General features: G+C 33.7%; 2 protein-coding genes across 2 annotated transcripts; both read left to right on the forward strand.

Moving 5' to 3' along the window:
* The first annotated feature begins 967 nt into the window (after positions 1 to 967).
* LOC100180235 (ankyrin repeat and SOCS box protein 3) lies at positions 968 to 2,864 on the forward strand. The gene has a single exon (XM_002119949.5). It carries the CDS (start codon positions 1,048 to 1,050, stop codon positions 2,632 to 2,634), a length of 1,587 nt encoding a protein of 528 aa, XP_002119985.1. The 5' UTR covers positions 968 to 1,047; the 3' UTR covers positions 2,635 to 2,864.
* LOC100181759 (von Willebrand factor A domain-containing protein 8) lies at positions 2,865 to 20,127 on the forward strand (the record flags this gene model as incomplete). The annotated part of the gene is given in 38 exon segments (XM_018811768.1): positions 2,865 to 3,020; positions 3,323 to 3,400; positions 3,803 to 3,939; positions 4,242 to 4,352; positions 4,656 to 4,823; positions 5,130 to 5,294; positions 5,738 to 5,902; positions 6,278 to 6,376; positions 6,530 to 6,646; positions 6,891 to 7,028; positions 7,375 to 7,613; positions 7,910 to 8,023; positions 8,212 to 8,377; positions 8,634 to 8,842; positions 9,215 to 9,321; positions 9,506 to 9,702; positions 10,051 to 10,127; positions 10,555 to 10,766; positions 11,447 to 11,584; positions 11,870 to 12,075; positions 12,429 to 12,580; positions 13,038 to 13,134; positions 13,585 to 13,726; positions 14,015 to 14,211; positions 14,574 to 14,764; positions 14,999 to 15,124; positions 15,569 to 15,669; positions 16,032 to 16,186; positions 16,587 to 16,779; positions 17,125 to 17,206; positions 17,612 to 17,719; positions 18,097 to 18,196; positions 18,468 to 18,650; positions 18,846 to 18,928; positions 19,215 to 19,323; positions 19,601 to 19,726; positions 19,790 to 19,857; positions 20,037 to 20,127. Coding segments are annotated over 38 exon segments (5,256 nt in total), but the record flags the coding sequence as incomplete, so codon positions are not given.
* Positions 20,128 to 20,421: the final 294 nt, after the last annotated feature.

Here is a 20,421-nt window from a genome sequence, read left to right on the forward strand (position 1 = left end):
TTCATTCTACACACAGCGATCGAAACACTTTAAAAGTATGATCTAAATTTACTCTTTACTTATAGCATTCGGAGGATGCTGAAACAATACCAACACTTCGATGTGTCAAGTTATCCCCATATAAACTCTTCATTTTGAAGGCATCTCATATCCCGTTTCCGATGACAATTATATTTCATCTCCATCCTTTCTTACTGGAAGCCAACATGATTTCCAGTAAAATCTTTTTACGTATAATGAGATGGCTAACACGTTATGGGCGACTCTACGACGTTAAAGGAATATAATAATGACTTTTATATAGCGACAAAAAAGTGTGTTAAAACACGCTTGCAGTTAAAAACCTATTTACATTTGGTTGGAAAAACCATGCGTTGGTTTTTAAATTTCAGTTACAATGCGTGAGATTATAAACCTTTATTCACGGTCATATATTGGTAGTACGATATTATTAGCAACATGGTTATTTATGTGTTAAAAACGAAGCAGGATATTATTTATGTGCAGTCACAGTCGTTATAAGTAGGCCTATAACACGTGTGTTCTGCTTCACACACGTTTTATACACCACAAACTAAATCCTAGGACGTCATGCTCCTCACGTAATAAAAACATTTCCCGTTTTTGCTTTGCAGCACGAGATAACTGAGATACGATTTGACACGAGCGGAAATAATGTGACAGTTCCTTTGGTTAGCTCTTGCGCAAACGTTTTCTCTGTAGCACTATGCTGTGACATCGTCGAAAAAGCAGATACATTGAATTGATTAAAACGTCCCACTAGAAATTGTTCCAGATGCACCGTATAGAAAACACGTCGTATCCCTAGTTATCACTCCCCAAAATATTTTTACCTACTATTTCTACATCTCATGCTGTTTCCCCGAAGATCAGGTATTCGGGAATCCCCTAATTTCAGGTCCAAAGTCCTTAACCACAAATGTGTTGAGTCATTCTTTTTATTGTACATTCCTAACATTAATATACGCCGTGTAGGTTGTCAGTGTAGTCTATAGTGTATTGCATGGACCGTAATGTCGCTTTAATATGGCCGAGTTATTTGGCCTGTCATACGTAGACACATGCTCGGCTGTTGGGTTAGCAGCCAGAAACGGCAATGTGGAGTTACTTAAAAGGTTGCTGCTGGAACAAAAGGATTACTGCGTGAAGGATAACAGGGGCTGGTTTCCAATTCATGAAGCTGCAAGCAAAGGCCATACTGAGTGCGTTCAACTTTTAATTGAAACAGCATTAGAAAATGGCGAAGTCCCTTCTGAGATATGGCCATTACCGTTTGACGTTATGGCCGCTGGAAGCCCCTTGTGCTTAGCTGTAGCAGGTGGGTATCTTAACACTGTGGAAATATTGCTCAACCTTTGCCAAACTAATGAGCCTGATCTATGTGATGCTCTTATGAGAAGTGTTCACTATCCTGATATATTAAAACTAATATTAGGTAAATTTCCTGGGATTATTGTTAGTGAGTTAATCGGTGATGGATCAGAAGGGTCCCCCCTTCATGCTGCGGTAACTCATGAGAATTTAGAAAGTGTAAAAATTCTACTGAAGGCTGAAATAAACATTGAGTTTATAGATGATTTTGGTAGAACCCCTTTGCACATTGCAGTCTGTATTAAAGACACTCTGAATAGAATTGCAATTACAAACATATTGCTTGATAATCACTGTAACGTTAATGCTTGCGATGAGAAACACTTTACACCACTGTACCTTGCAGTGCAGCGTGATTATACAGAAATTATTCAACTGCTGCTCAATCATAATGCTGACCCTCACTTGTCAGCTATGTGTAACTTTGGAAAACATGATATAGAAGTTTCTCCTATTGCAGCAGCTGCCTATCTTGGCAACCTGCAAGCTGTAAAGCTTTTAGTGCAATATACAAGTAAAAAGAAACTTGGTTTGCTAAAATCCTGCTCTCCAGTATCAATAGCTGTACAGGGTGCTTGTGCAGGATGCTTGCTTGCATTACTTGATGCTGGCTACACCATTGATGGATTATTACCTGACTGTATTGCTGCAGATTTAACTGATACTTTATTTTACGGTGAAGACATTCTTTGCAATTTGCTACCTTGGTGTTTTGAGTTGGTTGAAACTGCCCAAGTGCTTGAGATTCTCTTATCACGTGGAGCTGCCTTGTCTGGTAAATTTGTGGACAAATCCATGTTCATTCCTATGATGATTTCCTCTGAACAGCATTCGTTTTACGTTTTAAAGGTTCTACTAAAATACGGACTTCATGAGAAAATGTTAAATAACGAGCTTCCTTCTTCTGCTCAGAAGATTCACGTCAAATTCTTCAATGTTTTACAAAGTTCGCTTTTATCTTCAAACGAAGATGACGAAAATGATGAAATTGAAAATATCAACATTAAAAAACTAAACTTGTTGTTTTCTGTCATACCAAACATATCATTTAAAGTTTGCAGCAACAGTCTTGATTTTACACATGCTGAAATAGCCATGGTGGCTCCTAACCTACAAGAGTTATGCAGATGGACAATTAGACAAACCATGCTTCAAAACACTGGCCTGTCTGCTATAAACATGTTAAATATACCACCTTTGTTAAAAAGATATTTGTTTTATTCCGATTTGAACAGTATGTAATTTGTCAAACAAATGCATTAAGTTAGCTAAATTGTTCAAAGATTAGCATTCACACTTCGGCAATCTACCAGTGAATAACTGAAGTTTTTATTTTACATTTCGTTATTGCCGTATTGACAGCCGAAACTATTTTTTTCATATTTATTTGTTCCAGCCTTCTTTTCACTCAGTTAAAACATCTCACAGCCATACACAGTTAGATTTAAATATAAACAATATCGGTGTTACAGGATTGAGTTTTAATGTACATATATAATAATATAATATATATTTATAAATGTTGCGTATATTAATAAAGACAGAGAAATCAGTACGAAGAATAAACCATCTCCGTGCTGTACTAAACAAGGATAATCAACATGTTACGTGTTCAAGACACAAACATGGTAAGCAATAAGAACCCATTTTATATTTTCTCTGTAAATATTGACGGAAGTACCCCATTTGAGGTGACATGTTACCGCAACGTTTTAATTAGGGGTTGACTCATTATAGTGTTTTATTTTACATTGTAAAATGGGTCCTACACTGATTTTTACATCACATATAAGGTTCATAAATTAGCCAGTAACTTGTGTTTTTAAGTGTTTTTAGTACCAGTTTCTGTGTGACTATGCTTTTCAAATGAAGCTTTAAAAGTGTCCAAACACAGATATATTTAATAGTAAATAAACATATTTTCACCTAGATGGATATGTTTCTATTGGTAATGTTAAAGTTCCTGTAAAAACTCCACAAAATCCTGAGCTAGTTCCATATGCATATGGTAAGTTTACATTTGTATGTTTATTATTATTGTTATTAAATCAAGACCAATAATAGGGCAAATAGTCAATTGGTTTATAATTCTAGCATACTGTCACGCAGCATATATGGTGGCTTGTAACTTATATAGTCTGTTTGGTAGAGGTCAGCCATACATCTAATACATTTATAAAAAAGTTTCATAAATAGTAGCATCTAGCATGTCTCTTTTCCTGAAGATACAGTTTCAAGGCTTGATGCTGCTACCTTCAGTTAGAGGTGTATGAAACAGAACACCTGTGTTGGTAGAAATGTCATTGCCCCTCTATCTGGGATTTGGGATAAATAGAAACATTTATCATTTACATATGTCAGCCAAAGTTTAGTAGATGTATTATGAGTATAATACGATAATTCTTTGTAGTTGTGGAAAACAAAGAGCTACCTCAATCTATTCTTCGTCATATGAAATGGTTGGCTCAAAAAGATATTCTTGGACAAGATGTGTTTTTAATTGGTCCACCTGGACCTTTACGTCGATTAATTGCAATGCAATATTTGGTGGGTTGTGTTGATGGATGACATAGGTGTAATGTTTTTTTATTTTAAATAAAATCCTAGTTGATATTGTTAAAATGTAGTTATATTCATGGCCCCAAACATAAGGAACCACATTGATTTATGTGGTAAATGAACTATATTTTGGACATTCTTTTTGTATAGACTTTTAACAAAATTGTAAAACCTGTTTCTATATAGTAAAACACCAAACCAAATGATAAACGTAACAATAAAGTGGAACACTTGCACTTATTTACCAAAAATGTACATTTACATAAGTTTCGTTTAATAATATTATATAGGAACTTACAAGAAAAGAAGTGGAATACATATCCTTATCAAGAGATACAACTGAAAGTGATTTAAAACAAAGAAGAGAAATGAAACAAGGAACCTCATTTTATATTGACCAGGTTTAAAGCTATTTATTGTTGCATTTTTACTTCTAATCCAAATCTGGCCTATCCCAGGCCCTTAGTAATGCCTCAATGTAGGACCTCAGGTCCCAGAAATATATATATATAGTACCAATTTAACAGCTTTAAACATTTCTAATTTTAATTGAATTATGATTAGGATATTAAAATTGCCTCATAGACAACAATTCTTTGACTATCCCGTTATTTCTGCCAGGCATACACTAAATGATATTTAAAAAAAATTGACTGGTTGGTTCTTGAGATTGCATTGTTACTGTTACCTTTTATTTTTATCAGTGTGCAGTTCGAGCTGCTGTTGAAGGACGTGTGTTGATAATTGAGGGAGTAGAGAAAGCTGAAAGGAATGTCCTACCTGCGTTGAACAACCTGCTTGAGAATAGAGAGATGCAATTAGATGATGGGAGGTTTTTAATGCACCACAAACGCTATGATCAACTTCTACAGGTTGTTTAGCTATTGATGTATGCTGACTCTGTCATAAAAATAATTTTTGATTGGCAAATGTTTCTGGGCAAGGCACTTTTAAGTAAATTCTCAAACCCAGTGGTTGCTTACGTGTTATTTAAATTATCAGCAATAAATTACGAAAATCACAATGCATGTTGTAACTCATAAGTGGGCACGAGGTGTATAAAACAGAACAGTCATATTAAAAGTTCTGCCTTTGCCTCACTATGCGAGGGTAAAACCTTTATTTATTCATTCTACCTATGGTGGCAAAATAACCTTACCACACCCTTGCATTAACAGGACCATTCAAAGAAAACTTTGGATGACTGGCAACTAGTTCGTGTCAGTGAAAACTTCAGAGTATTTGCTTTAGGATTACCAGTTCCTAAATATCGAGGCCACCCATTAGACCCTCCATTAAGGTCAAGGTTTCAAGCCAGGGATGTTTATCATCTTGGGTTTAGTGTAAGTTTAATTCTGCTTAAATAATTAGTTGTTTATTTTATTTTTTTTTTTTTTTTTTTTTAAGCTTTTGTAAAAAAAAAAATTGTAAACTTTTATCCAAAATGTTATTTGTTTTTTGGTTTTATCCATTTTAACAAAGATAAAATAAATTTCATTCATTCATTTAAGTTTTGCATCAGGTTTGGTCTGTTATAATTTTTACATTCATATATAATTTTGATTTTCTGCACGCTTTGACTTTTTTGTCTTAAATTTCAAATTATTTGGCAAGAATATAATTGTAAATTCTCTGAATAATATTCTCTCTGTGTAGTAAAGGTTATAAGACTTGTCTTAACTTTTAACCAATAACATAATTTTTATCTAACTTAATAAAAAATAGATTTATTCCATATTTAAATATATTTTGTGCTCCAAAATGATTGACAACCTTTTACCCCAAGGACCAACTAGAAGAGCTTTACAAAACTGCTCCATCAGTAAATGAAACTCTTCTTGCCGAAACTCTGTCCTGTGCTTCTGCATTGGTGACACAAGACTCTGCTAACTTAGGTCTACCTCATTTTCCACTTGATAATCTCATTAAAGCTGCAAAGATAATGGAAAAGGTGGGAGTTGCTTTTAATCAATAGTAAATGCTATTGCTCAGTATGTGTTGTGAGGTATATGTCATGTTTACACCTTACTAGGAGAAATATAGTGCGTTTTAAATTAAATTTTATAGTATCGTACATAGTACAGACTCTTCTCATACCTTTAAACGTTGTGTAATAGCATCTGGAATATACAAATTCAGTGAGTAAAACGCTTCATGCTAAAGCAGTTTATGCAAAATTGCTATAGCCATAAAAACAAGAAAAAAAACAGTGATAAGATCCTTTTTTTCTATTAGTGTAAAGTGCCCAGAAAAGCCAGGCATAGGTTTGATTTTTTTTATTTTAAATTAAAATTTGTTATTTCCTGTAACTTTTGTTCTGTTACAGTTACCAAAATATCCAATACAAAACCTTCTATCTCGCTTGTATCCTTACAAACTTGTATTAAACAAAGATGGCACTCAAGCTGTAGAAGATATTTATAAGGTACGAACTACATAAACAAGTATTTATAAAATATGTTAGGAAAATTGAAAATAAAGAATATTATCTTTTATAATTTGTCAGTGAAAATACATTACTAGAGACTGTGTTATAGAAGGTTAAAACTTATACATCAGTTTTTTTTCTTTTTTACAGAAATTTGATATTTCTTTAAATTCAAGTGTAGACTCACTTGTGTTAAAAGATATTCACCACAAGAATAATCAAGCGGCTGTAACTCTTGCTTCAAATCAACAAACTCATTCATTTAAGGTGAAATATCTACTTGCAGGCGGTTTTATTTTAGAATTTTTTAATGTATGGCTGACAATTTTGAAAACGTATTAGTGAACACTGGGCTGGAGCAATCTCCTTAAAGTGTCTTTCTCTAGGACGCATACAGTCATACACCTATCAATGTTATCAATGTCATTGCTTAGGTTTGAACCTAGTATCATTTGGTTATGATACAAGCGCCTAACCACTGCAAAAACCAATATATTATATTATATCCCAGGTATCGTGTGGTGATCACATACATGGACCACGATCTTCAGTTAAAGATGAATTTGTTGCAACACCATATCACCAACGCTTACTTGCTGACTTAATGCTTAGTCATACTGCCATGGATGTTTGTATAGTGGGTGGGAAGGTAAGACTGCGCCTAAAATTTGCAATATATATTTTTAGGTGGAACATTAATTGTATCTAATTTACCCTCGTGCGGCAGGGCATCGACAGTTGTTATGACTTGATGTTTTATCACATACACTTTATGCCGGTTACGACGTATTATATAACTTGTAACCTTATATATATAGTGCACGATTTGACAATTTAGAGAGTCCAGCAGGACCACCAGATTGAAGCAATTACTGTTGAGTGTTTTTCCCAATAATACATATGTCCACAATGGTAGAAACGTTAAGTACATGCAGGTGCACAAATTTGTCACATAGTTTGGAACTTTTTTACCAAAGTTTTTTGTTTTAACACAGGGTTGTGGGAAATCTAGCGTCATACGCGAGTTCTCCCGGCTTTTAAATTACCGGACAGAACCCGTGCTTATGTACCAAGACATGACAGCTCGGGACTTATTACAACAACGATACACACTGCCTAATGGTGACACTGTATGGAAGTTATCACCACTAATAGAAGCAGCAATGGAAGGAGGGATGGCTGTACTGGATGGACTGAACCGAGTCAACCCAGGAACTTTATCAATTTTACAAAGGTGGTGTTGGAATTATATTTTTAAAATACAATTTTTCAAAAGGTGGTATTTTGGTATGATAGGTGGCCTTGTTATAATTATACACTAAATGTGTGTTAAGCTAGCTCCGGTGAGGTGCAACTCAGTTTACATAAGTTTTAACATGATGTAATGTAAAAACCTTTCTTCAAAATGATGGTGTTTCTATATTGAACAAAAAGAATATTAAAGAACTCATGCTATACCATGGCTGTTTTAATTAATCTTATTGTAGTTCCTGTATTTGAAAAGATAATTAAATACATGTTATATGACAGATTGGTTCATGATAGAGAAGTAACTCTTCATGATGGCACTCGGTTGATAAGACACGACAAGTTTGATGGAATGAAAGAAAAATTGAATCTTACTGATCAAGAATTGAATGAAAAGTAACATTTTTATAGATTTTATTATAAATATACAATTAATTCTTTTTATTATGAATGTTTTGTTAAAACTTTTAAACTGGTAGAAAGTTACATAGATTTGTAAATCAATTACGTGAAAAGTTGTGTCTTATTTTTATAAATAGGTTATGAATATGATGCCGACAAATGTTAAAATATTGAAATTTTAGGTCAGTTTATCGTATTCACCCATCGTTCCGCATGGTCGGTGTAGCGGAACCCCCCACTCAGGGGTCATCCCAACAATGGTTGAACCCCGAACTACTCACCCTCTTCTTGTACCATCACATGGAACCTCTAAGTATCAATAATGAGATGGAAATTATTCAGAAACTTGTGAGTTTAAAATGGTATTTTTATGTTTTAGCAAGCATGAGGTGCATGAATGTATCATGTGTGATGTGTGTCTAGGGTATAGGAAGACACCTATGTTATAACTCGACAGTGAGCATGAGGCGTTTAATGCACCATGTGTGTCTAGTATATAAGAAGACACCTATGTTATAGAATAAGATTAACATTCTATAACCTTCATTCAGTGTTAACAATAAAGTAATCACTAGTTTAATTAATAACAAATATGTTTGAACAGGTACCTGATGTAAGTCTTACTGAAATCAAAGGTTTGCTCAAGTTATGTCAGAAACTCAGATCTGCCAAAGATGCCAACTCAGTGTCGCTAGCTGCTTCTCTATCCACTCGACAGTTAGTACGAATCAGCAAAAGGCTGGCAGCGAGTCACCATAATGTAAACCGGTCCGAACTAGTTTCAGATGCGGTTCATAAAGCTTGCTTGTCCAGGTTTGTAAGTTTTAAATATTTTAAATACAATAGTGCATAAAAGTCTAATGCATGTAATACGACTATTGTGACTTTCTGTCTATTTATTCGGGAGTTAAACAAATATAACTTACATAAGCAAATAAAACATAAAAGCATGACTTGTAGTCTTAGTCTCAACCTTGTAATGCCAGAATACATATAGTATGGGTGTTGTGATTTTCTGTCTCTTTATTCAAGAGTTTAACAAGTAAAACTTGAATACGAAATAAAAAAAAAAAATTACAAATCTTGGCAACTACATATAAATTGTTTCACAAAAAATATAATAATGCTTGAATCAATGTTATTGGCTTTTTACAGCTCTGATTATTAAACTTTTCTCTTTTTTAGGTTTCTTCCACAATTAGCACGTTCTGCGTTGTGTGGGGCTTTAGAAAAAAGTGGATTACCCCCCGACCCTTTCCCTGTTCAGGATCTTACTATGAATGATATTTCTTGTAAGTTTTTCAAATTAAATGCTATTCTATTATATATGCATGAGGTCCTGCAGATTGACACATGTGACCTGAGATTTAAAGACATGACCGATTACCCTAAATAAAATACTTAAAAAAACATTTCTTATCTAACACTTTTTAACAATTTTTATAAGATTTTCTTTCCCTAAAAAAATATTTTTAGGTGAAATAAAAGAAGGAATTCTTAAAATTGGCGACGTATCTGCCCCTGTATACACAGGAGATAATGTTGAAGCTGAATCTTCTGTTGCAAAGGTTCCTGATGTCCTCTTCTATGATAATGCTCAGCATCTATCAGTGATGAGGGACATGCTGCAGGATTATAACCTGGGTGAACATATCTTGTTGGTGGGAAACCAGGTATGCGGTTTATCCTTGTGTGGTAGAATAACATAGATATAATATAAGAGTTTTCTTGCACAGTTTACATGGTAGCTATATTGCCATGCTTTTTAGTATTACCTAATGTGAAACTTAATGGCATGCTTCTTTAGTTAACTTAAAATATAAAAATTTGTGAGTTTTTGTTATACTGTAAGTACTTAATATACAAAACGATTTTTTTGCTAGCTGTAAAAAAATGCATAAACATAGCCTATAGGTAATCCCAATTTGTTAACGACAAGTCAAACCAGTGATTTATATGTATACTTAGTATTTATTAAACTGTGTCCCCTTCACAGTTACAGTTATTGTTGTATTATCCAGGGAGTTGGTAAGAATAAGATCGTGGATCGATTTTTGCATCTTCTTAATAAACCAAGAGAATACCTTCAACTGCATAGGTAAGTTTCAGGTGATTTTGACTATGAAGTGTCATTGTTGTAAGATAAATTAACAGCCTTTTATTATAATGTTTTTAGGCATTTTTATCCTTTTATCAATTGTATTGTTTAAATTGAATCAATTTAATTCAACTAAAAATGTTTAAATCCAAGCAAATGTTGTAATGTGCAACTGTATAGGTGTAACACTTACTACTTTAAAACAATGTATTACCCTAAGCATGCATTTTGGGTCTGAATCTTTATAAATCACCAACAAAGTTACATATGTGGTTACTCGTAAACACAAGGTTTATAAAGCAAAACATCCGTGTTATAACACCTTTCCTTTTTTGCTCACGCAAAGACAAAGCAAGTTAAATATATATTTATACATGTGGTTGCGTATAAGAAAAACTCATTTACTATTTATACTCAATTAACAAAGGGATACCACAGTTCAAAGCTTAACTGTGCAACCCACAGTTCGTGATGGTATCATTGTATATGAGGATTCTGCACTTGTTAGAGCTGCAAGGTTAGGTCATGCTCTTGTGGTTGATGAAGCAGACAAAGCTCCCACCCATGTTACTTGTATATTGAAAGCTCTACTTGAATCTGGAAGAGCCACGCTTGCAGATGGGAGAAAGATTGTAACAGGTTGGTGTTTTGTTACATTGTGACACAAATATTTTGTCTAAATTATGCATAGCATTGACTGTTGTTAATTACTTGTGGCTGTTTTGTCACATCACTACAGTGTAATAGGCCAACTGTGGCCTAAATGTATAAGCTTTCATGACAAGCCACTTTCACCTTTGCAACAAAGCAAGGCTAGAAGTTTATGTGGATTAAACCTAAGATTCTGTGCTAAGAATGTCACCTAGTTATACATGAATATATAATTAACTTTACTTTGCCCCATTAGTCATGGACCCATGGTGATGCAGGTAATAATACTAAAATAGTATATAAACAAAAAATACATGGGTTACTATAAAATAGTGATCATTATAACACACTTAAAAACAGGCTAGAAAGTTATGTTGGTTAAAACTAAGATTCTTTGTCAATTTGACATATGTGCCAAGAAATGTCACCAAGTTATACATTAATATATAAACAACCTCACACACGGTAATAAAGGTAAAAATAGTATATAAAATGAAAAAAAACATGTGTAACTATACTATAAAATGGTGGTCATTAAAACACACTTAAAAACAAACCTACAAAATTGACTGTTAATATAGATTAAAATCACATACCAGTGACACAAAAACAATTCACTTTTTAAACTGATACCCAAAATCCCATCCTCATCCTTATAATCCCACCAGATCCTTCGGAGTTAGATCATCTTTCATCCTCCACCTCCAACAAAGAAGTGATCCTCCTTCATCCAGACTTCCGGATGTTCGTTCTCGCTAATCGACCGGGATTCCCCTTTCTAGGGAATGATTTCTTTGGAGCTGTTGGTAAGGAAGAAATATTTGTTTGGCTTTGTAGGCCTGTGTTTAATAACTTTTTAAACAGTGCTTCCTGATCTTTTTTAATAGTGTTTCCTTATTTTTTTTAAAAAGTGGTGTCTAATTATTTCGATTAACATTTTTAACTTTTTAAGTATCATACAACGAGTTATAATTAGCAAAAATGATGTAAAACCATAAAACCTTAATCATCTATTCATTTTGATTTTGTCAGATTGTATACAGTAAACATACAATCAAATTCTTTTATTTATAAGTGACTTTGCATCACAGGTGATGTGTTTAGTTGCCATGCTGTAGATAACCCCAGTGTGAGCTCAGAATTAGATATGCTGCGGCAATATGGGGAAAATGTGCCAGAAGCTTCTCTGAAGAAATTGGTTGCTGCTTTTGGTGAGCTGAGAGACTTGGCAGATCGTGGGTTGATATCGTATCCTTATTCAACAAGGGAAGTGGTCAATATTGTTAAGCATTTGGAGGTAGGAGTTATAATAATAACTTTTATTTGTGTTTTTTTTCGATTTCGATAGCGAAGATTGGAAAATTGTTAAAACGAAAAGGATGGAGTGAAAAAATATATAGGTGTCAATTTGAATTTTTACGTTGTTAAAATACAGTTGCGTCTAGCTATTGGAAAAAAGAAACTGTGTTAAATATTATTAGGCTAAAAGCTCATTTAAAAAACTGGGTTGCTAAAAAAATGATATTACCCCTGTTTTAAAAGTTGTCCTAATGTCATAACTTTTGACCTGATTTTTACCGTTTATAGAACTTTGTAGATAATTTTTTCTGTCAGTATTCCACAGTAGTTTTAACATTTGCTCTTTTTCAGAAATTTCCAAAAGAAGGTTTAGCAAATGTTGTACGAAACGTGTTTGATTTTGATGCATACAGTAAAGAGACAAAGGAACAACTAGCATCGGTCATGCATAAACATGGGATTCCTGTCGGTGCTAAGCCACACGATGTCAGACTTGCGAAGCCGTAAGAGCATAGACACAATATATGACGTTTTGTAATTATTTTTACCAAATTGAAAACTTATTTTCCCAATTTTTGGTCTTTGTTTTTTTGAATTTTTTTTGGTCATGAAATCTTTATTCATATTGTGTTTTAATTACTGAAAACAACTTTTACAAACCTGTATTTTTTAGTAAATTTAGCTAATTAGTCAGTGCATAAGGTCTTGACGATTAAACTGCATTGGCCATTGAGACGTTGTATAACATCCAAAAAAACTACAGATTCTTTATGTTGTTTTACAACTATATTTTCAGACACCCTTCAAAAACACTTTTGAGAAACCATTTTTTTTCAGTACTTTAAACCATGACCACTTGTATGTGAAACTATGCAAACTATCTTTGTGTCAAATTGTCTCACTTTTGTTCAAGTTGAATCTGAAATAAAATTTTACTCACACAAATCTTGTTTTTTGTAGTTTGCCGCTGTCAGTTCCAAAACTAAGTGGTTATTGGAATCTCTTACATCAATCTTCCTCACAATGTGAAGTAGAATCATTTGAAATGTCAGTTAAGGTAATTGAATTCTAAACACAATTATAGCTTGTTTTATCAAAATGTATCAATACACCATTGGGTATCGTATGTGGTAAGGTTTTTGAATCTAATTCTAATATTTATGCTTTGTATGTAGTTTGACAATCATGTTAGTTAGCATAAGGTATAGAGATGGACCAATGTGGGAAAATCTATGAAAGTCCCTTGTTTTTCCTGTTAGTTATCATGGAGAGATCATATACCATGTGTTTCTTTGCTAAAATGTTTTTTACAAAGAGCAACAGTGGTACAAAATTACAAAATGTTTATATTACATGCATGTTTTTATATGATTGTTTCACATAAACTCCCCCCCCCCCCTCTCCAAGCAGAAATATAAAAAGAAAAAATAGAGAAAAAAAAGAAAAAAAAAACAAATCTGGGAAACTCAAATCAAAATTATTAAATTTAATAAACTTTCCAACACAGGGTCCAGTACACTTGACTGTTCAAAACTACGACATAGACCGCACTGAGGACCGAGGTTTGGACTTCAGTGAACAATTTGCTCACTGGCAACTTCCACAGTTCTTTAGGACAAACATCATAACTGATATTGCTATCAGTAAAAGTAAGTGACGTTTTTTAGCCTAATATTATAAGAAAAAATATTAAGTATTTTTTATAAAACTGCTGTTGCTGCAACACAGTGTATATCTAAAACAACTGTTTTTAACAAATGTATTTCCAGTTTCTTAGCACTGTCACTTGTTAAACTATTGTCATTTAACATGCTATTTTTTTCTATACAATATTGGTGAGAATGAGGTCCTACAGGAAGGTAGGTTAGGAGACATGAAATTTATGCCCAAGTTAGCTCATATGCCTCAGTAAATGTTATTTTGTTGTATATTTCCAGGTGGACCAGTGGACACAGTAAACATTTTTGCTGTGAATGGGTCTGCTCTGTATGTGAACCAGCGTGGCAGTTCTGTAGTAAAATATATTGACATGTATGATGTCTTTCCTAATGTTGGATCCATGTCCCACGCTAATGTAAAGATTGCACCACTTGGTCCATCATTGCAGGGACAACTGTTGCTGTTTGAACAAAAGGTTGGTGGAATATTATTGTAACTTATTTGTCCTCGCCTGCTGGAAAGATATAAGATATTGTAATATGGGTGTTCTATTGTGCCTTATCTGTATTTTTATACACCTTATTCTTGCTTAAGAGTTATTATGTATATATTGTTGGATTGTATAAAAAACTGAACTAACATTGCTCTAACCTAGTGGTCACTAATGGACTGTGCCACCATGGTTTACGGGATAATAACGCGGGTGTTCTGTGATAATGGGTCAACTCTTGCCAAAATCTCAGGTCCCAAGCTTTAAACGCACAACAGTTATGGTCTTAATGAATATACTGTACCTTTACCCAAGTAGGACAGAATATAAACAATTTATTTTTTCAGAGCAAATTTCTCCTGATGATTGACACAAACTCCGGAGCTACTCGAAGATTGTTTATCCCTGGTATGGAGGGAACAAGTGATCCTCATCTTTCGGTGAGAAGATCAAGCTCCACACCTTCTACTCCTCCATACAAGATGTGTAGCGAATTTAGCGAGGAGTTTTGCACTGTCGTATTTTTCGAAGAAAATGGGTGAGTCAGCAGATTTTAGTATTTTATAAATATAATTGCATCTTATGCAAGTGTATTTAAGTTTATCTGCAACCCGTATATAGTACTGTGGGGTAAGATAGGACACATTATAACTTCAGAACCAAATTATGATATAATATATTTAAGTATATAGAATTCAATAAGAATTTATCCCTGACTTAAAAAAAATCATTGGATATAATAAATATTAATTTATTTTAAAACATATTTTAGCCATCAGATATTTCATCTGAACGCAATAGACGGGCATGTGCATGGGGTGAAGGTGGATTTTAAAATACAAGATCTTCAACTTGTAGCACATGATAAATGGTTGATAACAGAAGCAGATACAAATATGTAAGTTACAAATAATATTGAGTGTAATTTATAATGTGTTGTGTACAAACTGTTCCTGCAGTAATAGGGGTGGTTTTATTTTTACTATAGGTACTATAGGTGACTTAATGGGTCTAGAAAACCTCTAATGGTTGATTACAGAAGCAGGTACTAACATGCTGGTAACAAACATTATAAAGTGTCATAAATAATGTGCCTTACTGTTGTATAGAAACTGTCCATGGGATAATGGGTAGGATCTGGTCTGTTTCTTAGGTCTCCTGGCATATTTGAGAACGACATCTTTTTACAATAAGAACTGTTTCAAAAAGAACAATTTAAGAAAATAAGTTATACAGTTATAGTTCTAGCAAAAACTGTTTTAGTGTAGTTAAAATATAATTTGTTTATGCAAAATATGTATCTCATATAAAACCACAACAAACTAAGAACTATATTTCACAGCAAATACATGCTATCAACCAAATCTGTTGAAGACAACATTCCTAATAAACTTACCCAGATAAATGAGGAAGGAGTGAATATGGGCTTTGGATCTTACTCAGGTCGGTTGTAGTTGTTATGCTATAAATACAATGGTTAGATTACATACATTGTACCATGTGTAATGAATGTGTGACCTGCTTTATTCTCGAGTGGCAGGAAAATTATATACAATATGTATAATACATATGTTTTGTTTCATACAGCTCACTCATATTAACTGTGTAACATGTGTAATGAATTTGTGACCTGCTTTATCCTCGCGTGACAGGAAAATTACATACAATATATATAATGCGTATGTTCCGCTTTCATGCACCTTATGCATGCTTGCGAGTTACCTTGATGTAACTTTGTAGGTGATTAACATTTTTGTATGACTGACATTCTGCTTACTTAACATAACCTATTCATTTCCTTACAGACAGCACACCTTCAAGTTTAATAACAGCATCCACTGCTTCATTATCATCCACACAGCTCACCACTTCATTGAAGCAAGCTGTGGATTCACCCAATCGTGTGTTGGTTGATAAGAATTGTTATGCAAAGTGTGTTGTCGGCTTTCCTGATCTCACTGTGAGTTTATGCCCTTACCAAGAAAGATTAGAAATATATAATAGGGTTAGGGTTAAGTTATTGTTCTTGCTGTATACTGTAAAAACAAAATAGCCATTGAGTTACTGTATGTATACATACTGTATGTATACATCTACATGATTTATCAAACACATCATGCTCACCGTTAAGATATAACATAGGCCTCTTCTAATGCACGTGACACACATGGTGGATTCATACACCTCATGCTCACTGTCGAGTTGAAACATTAGTGTCTTCTTATACACTAGGCACACATTATATTTTCATACACTTTATGCTTACTGTCAAGTTATAACACACATGTCTAGAGTATTTATACCTAATAACCATTTCAACTACCTCAATCCCCAAAGACACTTTTTTTACAATTCCCCAGGCAGCGAATGAAATTTACACATTCCCTCGTACCAATGATACAGATGAGTCTCTGCTTGACAAAGGACGAACAATATACCGTGGGATGACGAAATTTGTTCCTCCTAAACCTCCATGTCAAATATTATCAGATTCCAACCAAGTTGTGAAAATTGTTCCGCTTAAATCGGTTCCTGATACTGCATTTAATGAGGGTGGGTTGTTTTGCTTTAATATATTTTTTTCAAGTTAATCTTGTCTTCAGCAGTTTAAAACTTTGTAAGTTATATCTTGTGCATTTGGTTAAATATTTTAAGTAAATGTACATTTAAAAAAGATTTTTTTTTTTTAAAGCAACTAAACATGCTATTTAGGTGAAATATATATACATATCTATATCATATAATTTTCTGGACTTTTTGTCTGTTACGTATTTCATAGTACTGGTTCTGTACAGTTAAAACACTGGTGATTTACCCACAAGACACACAATTTGGGGTTACACATAAAAATTAATTCACATTTAATGTATTAAAATACCGTGTATTTTAAACTCTCAGGTATTAAACCAAGTTTAACCACACACTGTATGGAAGTTGCAGACCTTGGTCAGCATATGCTACGTTATGTACCTCTACCTCAGTGAGTTAATAATATATATTGTTTGTTACAAACTTATTTTTCAGAAACTTCTCATATACAATAATAATTAATTGTGTTCATTGTATATTATTGTAGAAATACACCTGCCTACAGCTAAGAGCATAGGAATAGGATGCTTTGTTTGTGTGTGTCAAGACACTTCACAGCAATTGCGCAACCTAGTGGTCATTTATGGGTTGTCTGAATTTTCGGCCATACATTATTTTACACCACCACTCATATTCACTAATAGTTGTGTTTGTCGGTTGGCCTATTATTATATCATTCATTAGTTTAAGTAAAACTCCAAGATGGATTTGAAAGTCAAGAATGATTCTTTTTTAAACTAGAAGCATTTTACCATTTGTTTTTGTTTTTTTAATGTATCTCATTTTTTATGCACAGAGCTGTATCTGAATCTCCATATGTATCATGGCAGAGTAGCATCTCAGAAAGTGGATATAACACAGCAGTTGGGAAGAATGATGTGCTTTACACTGTGGATGCCGGAGGGTAAGTTATATTCGTGTCTTCCTATACATCCAGCTGTATTGGAGAAATGCTAAAGCTAATTTTCCCTTTTTCTGGGCCGGGAACTGACAGTCATTATAACGCGGGTGTTCTGTGTCATACACCTCGTGCCAACAAAAGTTATCATGTTATATAAAACATAGGTGTCTTACTGTCTGCTAATGCAGTTTATACATGTATTCATGCATACCATGTTTACTGCCGAGTGAAATCATGAGCATCTTGTGACACATGGGTATTCATACACTTCATGCTAAATATTTAGTTATGACATTCTTAGATTCCAGAAACACTATACAAAAAATAATGCTCAAAGCGAAGTAGTAAAATCTATCAAAAAAGCTTTACTTAAATTCCAGCTGTGTTCGTGAATGGGAAACTGGGTTGATGAATTTGAAACGATCGTTAGATGAATGGAGAGCCATGATTGGTTCGGATGGTGGTGATGATAGATTACAGGTAGGTTAATATTGTCCAATTTCCGTAGCCCTCTCTAAAAATGCTTATATAGAGTAGAGCTAACCAACCTAGAACAGTATCCCTGTTAAAAAACACCTGGTATAAAATAAGATTGTTTAACCTTTATTGATGTAAATTATAGTGGAACCTTTTTTTAACACTTTATTTGTGTAAATTATGGTATAATATGCTGAGATACATATTAACTCAGTTAAAAGCATGATGCTTAAAAAATGACTAGTCTAATATTCCTATAATAAATCTGTTTTAGATCACCACAGAAAGAGAGAGTGGTGAAGACGTAACGGCTCCGAAACACGGGAAGATTGACCCTGATAATGCTCCTCATGTTGGGGGTAATACATGGGCTGGCGGAACAGGGGGAAGGGACACTGCAGGATTAGGGGGTAAAGGGGGTCCTTATAGACTGGATATGGGGCATGATGTTACTCAGGTGAGTGGGTTATAGTTTTCCAGGAGTGAATTGTAATCATGTATATAATAAGCAGAGGAGTATTTGCCCTATTGCTTTATACAGAAACAAAGTGTCTTTTAAAATGGTATTTTTTATGTAAATGAAACTATTAGGATGTATTTTATTTCTCAAAACACATACATTCAACTGATATATATTATTTTTCACTTCCAGGTCCCTGATTGGGAAAAGGAAGCTGTGCCTGAACATGTGAAAAAGGCAGCAAGAGATGTTGCAAAGAAAGCTTTTAAAGAAAGGTTTGTTTATTCATTAAATATCTATATATCAACAAGAGTACAACATCTTTGTTTAATTAAAACACATCTATGTTAAAAGGTTTTTTCTTTTCTTTATTTTTTAAACATTATTTCAAGTTACCAGTGTATGAATGTTGCACACATCTTGACAGAGTTGCTCATTCTATTCTTCATGACTTGGGTCCTATGGAAATTTGACCTAGGACTGAGAACAGGGTTGCCGTATTGCTCCAACATTTGCATGTAAAATATTTCAATTTGTTTATTAATGTAATATTTATTTTAGACTTCGTGAGATTCGCATGAGTGAGTTTGATGCCGACATGTACGAGAAGTTTAGCAGTCATGTTCGTAAACAAGTCAAGTCTTTACGAATCATACTTGACAGTTTACAGGTTGGTAGGAATAAATCATGTAAATAATACAATGATTAAACTTGTATATTGAAAGTGGGCATAAAATGCAAAAATTGTTCACGTCTGGTGTATAAGGTGATATCCATGTTATAACTCGAAAGTAAGCATAAGGTGTATGAATACACCATGTGTGTTTAGTGCATAAGAAACACCTTTAAAATGACTTCCATGGTATAACTCAAAAATAGGTACGTGTTTTTTAACATGCCAGTTGACATTGTATGGATTCCAATATAAAATACTTATTTCATTAAAGGCGAAAGGTAAAGAGCGACAATGGTTGAAACATCAGACAACTGGTGAGCTGGATGATATGAAACTTATTGAAGGATTGACTGGTGAGAAAAATATTTACAAACGAAGAGCTGAGCAAGAACCAGAGGTATGGAGTTTTGTGTTGGCGGTTTAGAAACTGGTTGGGTTTAAATTTAAATTCTTTTTACAGCCTGGAACGCCACAACAAAAACCGAAAAAAATTCGAGTGGTAATGGATGTTAGTGGAAGCATGTATAGGTAATGTTATTTGTAGGACATTTATACGAGTATATAACTAGCAGCGCTTTATGATCATGCTCTCATTCACATCATCATGCCTTTTTTAAACAGGGTGATAATATTTTTAAAGACTTCTAAAAAATGAAGTATGATTCAATCTTGTAATACTTCCAATAGTAAAAATGATTTTGTTTTAGGTTCAATGGGCTTGACAATAGATTAGAACGAAGTGTTGAAGCTGCTTGTTTAGTAATGGAGTCATTTGAAGGATATAAGGACAAATTTAAGGTAACTACTCATGCAAACTGTAGCTTATATTCTTTTAAAAATTATCCATTAAAAATACTGATTTATAATTTATCATATTTTTCATTTTGAAGTTACACTACTTTGGCACAAAGTTTTCGGGCTGTTAAGTATTTGAAATTTTATATTTGAATGTAAAGTTCAGTATTATGTATGTATGTAACTTACTTTATCCTTGTGTGGCTGGAAAACGACAGTCGTTATAACACGGGTTTAACACCTCGTGCCAGCTTACGAGTTACCATGTATGTTACTTGGAGAGTGTTTATTTTTTGG

Source organism: Ciona intestinalis, chromosome 4, assembly GCF_000224145.3.
Source record: "Ciona intestinalis chromosome 4, KH, whole genome shotgun sequence".
In the NCBI taxonomy this organism is placed as follows: Eukaryota; Metazoa; Chordata; class Ascidiacea; order Phlebobranchia; family Cionidae; genus Ciona; species Ciona intestinalis.